General features: G+C 36.0%; 1 protein-coding gene and 1 pseudogene across 1 annotated transcript; both read left to right on the top strand.

The window, feature by feature from the left end:
• Positions 1–778: 778 nt before the first annotated feature.
• LOC105787796 (linamarin synthase 2-like) lies at positions 779–2508 on the top strand (annotated as a pseudogene).
• Positions 2509–2589: 81 nt separating this feature from the next.
• Positions 2590–3127, top strand: LOC128039299 (7-deoxyloganetin glucosyltransferase-like). Its single transcript, XM_052627773.1, has one exon. The coding sequence runs from the start codon at positions 2612–2614 to the stop codon at positions 3125–3127; it is 516 nt and encodes a 171-aa protein (XP_052483733.1). The 5' UTR covers positions 2590–2611.
• The last annotated feature ends 2105 nt before the right edge of the window (positions 3128–5232 follow it).

The following is a 5232-nucleotide window of genomic DNA, read 5'->3' as shown; positions in this document are numbered from 1 at the left end:
TAACTAACAATAATAATTAGGGTTTTACTAAAATAATAACTAACAATAATATAATGTAAAACTAACAATCATACTAACTAAAATAATAATTAGGGTTTTACTAATCCTAATAACTAACCATAATAATAATATTAGTTTTTACTAACAATAATACTAAGTAACAATAATTATTAATAACTAAACCCTAAAACTAACAATAATAATACTAACTAAAACCATCAATTTGAGTTTTATTAATCTTAATAACTAACAATAATAACTAAACTAACAACAAAAACAATAAAATTATACAAAAAACATAATAACAAGATAATCCATTATTATTTTTTAAAAAGATACCTTATTTTTTCAATTTTTTTCTTCTCTTTCTCTCTTTTTCCGGCACCACATTCTTCTTCTTCTTCTTCTTCTTCTCCTTCAGCTGGATTGAATCGGGCCTTATAACTGAAGTGGTGCCGCCTCTGCCATGGGCACCTTTGGTGCCGCCTGTGGCAGGCCCATCATCCAGATTTCTACTTTTTTTAACTGTTTTTTATACCATTTTGGTAAATAAATAAAAAGGTATACTATTTTGGTATTTTTTTTATTTTTTTAGATTATTTTAGTAAAAAACCCCAGAAAAGGATAATAAAAGGGATACCAATCTACAAATACAGCACGCACCCTATGTATTGTCAGTCAATAATAGACAAACACACAAGTAGAAACGACACCTGCCTCTACCATCAATCAAGAAAAGTCGCACGTTGAAAAATCCCCTCACTTTCTGTATTCACAAGTTAGGAAGGAATAATCATACATGGTATCTTCAATTTTCACTAGCTACTTGATTTCTTTGCTTAATTATTATTTGCAGAAAGATGGGTTCAATTAAATCGCATGCAGTATGTCTTCCATTCCCAGCACAAGGTCATGTTAACCCCATGATGCAACTGGCCAAGCTCTTGCACTCTAGAGGCTTCCATATAACCTTTGTCAACACCGAGTTCAATCATAGACGGTTGATACGGTCTAGAGGGAAGAAGTCATTAAGGTGCGCCTGATTTTCGGTTCGAAGCCATACCCGATGGGTGCCACCTTCCGATTCGATGCGACTCGGCGCGCTCAAAGAATATGCAATTCCACGAAAAAATTGTTTGGCTCCATTCTTGGAGCTACTATCTAAGCTTAATTCCTCACCCCAACTCGCCCTCACACTTGCATAGTTTGTGATGGAATCATGAACTGTGGTACCAAGGCGACTCAACTCATTGGGGTGCCTTATGTTCAACTCGGACTTCTTCAACCGTTAGCTTTCGGGATTTCGACTACAAAGAACTAGCTCAAAGAGCCATTGTTCCATTCAAAGGTTACAAATTTTATGTTTTCTTTGTGCTTTATGTTCATTCATAATAATCTCTTTGAGGTTCTATATGTTACACGCACGTCCATGCATATTCTTTTGCATATTGAAACAAAAATATGCGTTTTATTTTCCTTGTAGATGAAGGCTTTGTTAGCGATGGGACACTTGAGATGGCCATTGATTGGATCCCTGGTATGCCTAACATGCGCCTCAAGGACCTTCCAAGCTTCATAAGAACCACCGACCCCGAAGACACCATGTTTAATTACCTCATGGAAGTATCACAAGAATGCTTAGAATCTTCTTCAATAATCTTTAACACATTCGATGAGTTCGAGAAAGAAGTGCTACAAGTAATTGCTTCCAAGTCCCCTAATATTTATGCAATTGGTCCACTCACCTCCCTAAGTAGGAACCTACTTGAAATCCAACATAACTCACTAAATTCAAGCCTATGGAAGGAGGATACAAGTTGCATCGAATGGCTTAACACAATGAAACCCAAGTTGGTGGTGTATGTGAATTATGGGAGTGTAGCAGTGATGTCGAACCATCATTTGGAAGAATTTGCTTGGGGACTTGCAAATAGTAAATACACGTTTTTATGGGTAATTAGGCCTGGTGTTGTGATGGGCGAATCGGCTATTTTGCCAAGAGAATTCATGGAGGCAATAAAAGGAAGGGGATTCATAACAAGCTGGTGTCCCCAACAACAAGTGTTGTCCCACCCAGCAATTGGCGTTTTCTTGACACATTGTGGATGGAATTCTCTCTTGGAAGCTGTGTCCGAAGGAGTGCCTTTAATATGCGTTGGCCTTTCTTTGGTGATCAACAAACGAATTGTCGATATTCGTGCACCACATGGGGCAATGGAATGGAAATCAACCCGACGTAAAGCGTAAGGATGTGGAGGCTCTTATTAAAGAGATAATGGAAGGAGATAATGGGAAAAGGATAAGACAAAAGGCATTGGAATGGAAGAAAAAAGCTAAATCTGCCATTAGCGTTGGAGGATCTTCTATTACCAACTTTGATAGAATGATCAAGGAGGCCCTACGTCAAGGTTGAACATTAAAATCAAAATACTGTTGTGTTGTATGTTTTGTGTATGTTTTTTTAATTTTATATTATACTATTAAATAAATGGGTTAGCATTTGATAAATCAATATTCTACTTTTTTTAATTCCACAAGTAAACTTAAAAAAATTGTTATGTATTTAATTTATTTAATTTATTTTACAAGTTGCATCGAATGGCTTAACACAATGAAACCCAAGTCGGTGGTGTATGTGAATTATGGGAGTGTAACAGTGATGTCGAACCATCATTTGGAAGAATTTTCTTGGGGACTTGCAAATAGTAAATACCCGTTTTTATGGGTAGTTAGGCCTGACGTTGTGATGGGAGAATCGGCTGTTTTTACAAGAGAATTCATGGAGGCAATAAAAGGAAGAGGCTTCATAACAAGTTGGTGTCCCCAACAACAAGTGTTGTCCCACCCAGCGGTTGGCGTTTTCTTGACACCCTGTGGATGGAATTCTCTGTTGGAAGCTGTATCCAAAGGTGTGCCTTTAATTTGTTGGCCTTTCTTTGTTGATCAACAAACAAATTGTCGATATTCGTGCACCACATGGGGCAATGGAATGGAAATCAACCCTGACGTAAAGCGTAAGGATGTAGAGGCTCTTGTTAAAGAGATAATGGAAGGAGATAATGGGCAACGAATTGTCGATATTCGTGCACCACATGGGGCAATGGAATGGAAATCAACCCTGACGTAAAGCGTAAGGATGTGGAGGCTCTTATTAAAGAGATAATGGAAGGAGATAATGGGAAAAGGATAAGACAAAAGGCATTGGAATGGAAGAAAAAAGCTAAATCTGCCATTAGCGTTGGAGGATCTTCTATTACCAACTTTGATAGAATGATCAAGAAGGCCCTACGTCAAGGTTGAACATTAAAATCAGAAAAATTGTTGTGTTGAATGTTGTGTGTGTACTTTTTTTTATAATAAACTTTTAAATGTTGTGTTAATTAGACATTCCCGTTATCCAATCTAATTCAAGGCTCCTCTAGTAGCCACTCCATTAGTAAGGGGGGCTCCCATATCAAGATTTACTGATTCCCTTCCACTACTTTAGTTTTTCCTTGAATCCTAGACGTTAGGAGACGTTAGGATTTCGAGTTTTTTTTTGATCGGGCGACACCCGGATTTGAACTGGGGAATAAGGGATTTGTAGTCCCCCACCTTACCGCTCGGCCATGTGCCAGAAGGCTACAAACAAAAAAAGGAGAGTATCTCCCTTTTCTTTTTCATTTTTAGATCAGATCCATACCTTCAATTGGTTATAGTATCTCAAGACACACAATATCTAAAAACTTTCCCTTTCTTTTCTATTGAAAATGTGGATTCTCAGTTACAAAAGTCAAAATTTAAGACAAATAAATTGGAACCATTAACTATTGACTGCAAATTTATGGACAATTCTTCTTCACTTGTCTTTTTCTAATGGTATAAGAAAATAAATTGGTTATAGTTGTAACACCCCTTACCCGTAGTCAACACCGAAATAGGGTATGAGGCATTACCAGAACCCATACGCTTGTAAACGTATTTAACCGAGTTATAAATTTCATCTAAATTAAAATTTTTAAAATTATTAACATGTTTTTATAATTTTTCATAATATATCCTCAAAATATTATGATCATAATAATTAGGGCCTACGAAACCCGATACATACTCAGGCAATTTAATGCTTCATTTCCATTTCATTATTTCGATAATTCAGGTACCATCATTTTCATGAATTTTGTACATACCAGTAATAGTTCATTTCAAATTCATGTTATCTCACTTCAAAAATTTACCCGTTATATCATTTAAATATCAATGGTTACATTTATTTCAGATCAATACCAATAATAATTCAATTCCATATTTTCTAATACCCTTATTATTTTCCATATTTATCCCGTTGAATTTCTCAGAAATTCGATGGATTTTCAGAGGTACACTTTTAGTGTACAATTCCGGGTCCGTCAATTCATATTCATGTGCGCACATTTCCATTTCAGAGAGCACACTCCTGCGAACCTCATCCTTATAGCGGGATTACCAGTCCAGGCTAAATCCCCTACAAGATAGCACACTCATGAACCTCATCCTTACAATGGATTACCATCGAGTTAAATCCTCAGAATATAAACTCATAGAGTATTGTCGGGATTACCGGTCCAAGGCTAAATCCTCGCAACGACAATTACTCTAATGAGCTTGGATCCGACTTACCACCCGAGCTAAATTCAGACCCTAATTCAGATTACCCGTTCGGGCTAAATCCATTTTCCACATATTCTTCGGGAGGGCTATATCAAGATCATCCGTCTAGGCTAGATCTTTTTCACACATATTCTTCGGGAGGGCTATATCAGGATAGGATCACCCGTCCGGGCTAGATCCTTTTTACCGTCAATTCCTTTTTAGAGATCCATCGAATTTTCCTTTCATTCAACCGGGATTTATTTTCTCTTTTCATTAAGAATATCAATACTTCATCAATTATCATAAAATAAACATCCAAATCATATTCACATCAATAAAAATACATTTCAAGCATTTAAGCATATAATTCAAGTTACACGAACTTACCGGGCTAAATTGTAAAAATACTAAAATACAAGAGCATTTTGGTAAATTTCCATTTTCTCGATTTTCTACCCGATCTTGATCTAAATTAATTTTTCATTTTAATAAAACAACTCATTTCATGCAAATTGGTCATTTTTTACATTTTTCCAAAATTGCCCCTAAAGTTTTACTTTTATTCAATTTAGTCCTCAAACTCAAATCATGCAAATTAACCATTTGTAATGCAAATCCATG

This window comes from Gossypium raimondii, chromosome 2 (assembly GCF_025698545.1).
Source record: "Gossypium raimondii isolate GPD5lz chromosome 2, ASM2569854v1, whole genome shotgun sequence".
Taxonomy (NCBI): domain Eukaryota; kingdom Viridiplantae; phylum Streptophyta; class Magnoliopsida; order Malvales; family Malvaceae; genus Gossypium; species Gossypium raimondii.
This window is presented reverse-complemented; position numbering and strand designations above follow the sequence as displayed.

Excerpts from the sequence above, each read along its gene's own strand:
- LOC128039299 (XM_052627773.1), top strand. The coding sequence starts at position 2,612 with ATGAAACCCAAGTCGGTGGTGTATGTGAATTATGGGAGTGTAACAGTG.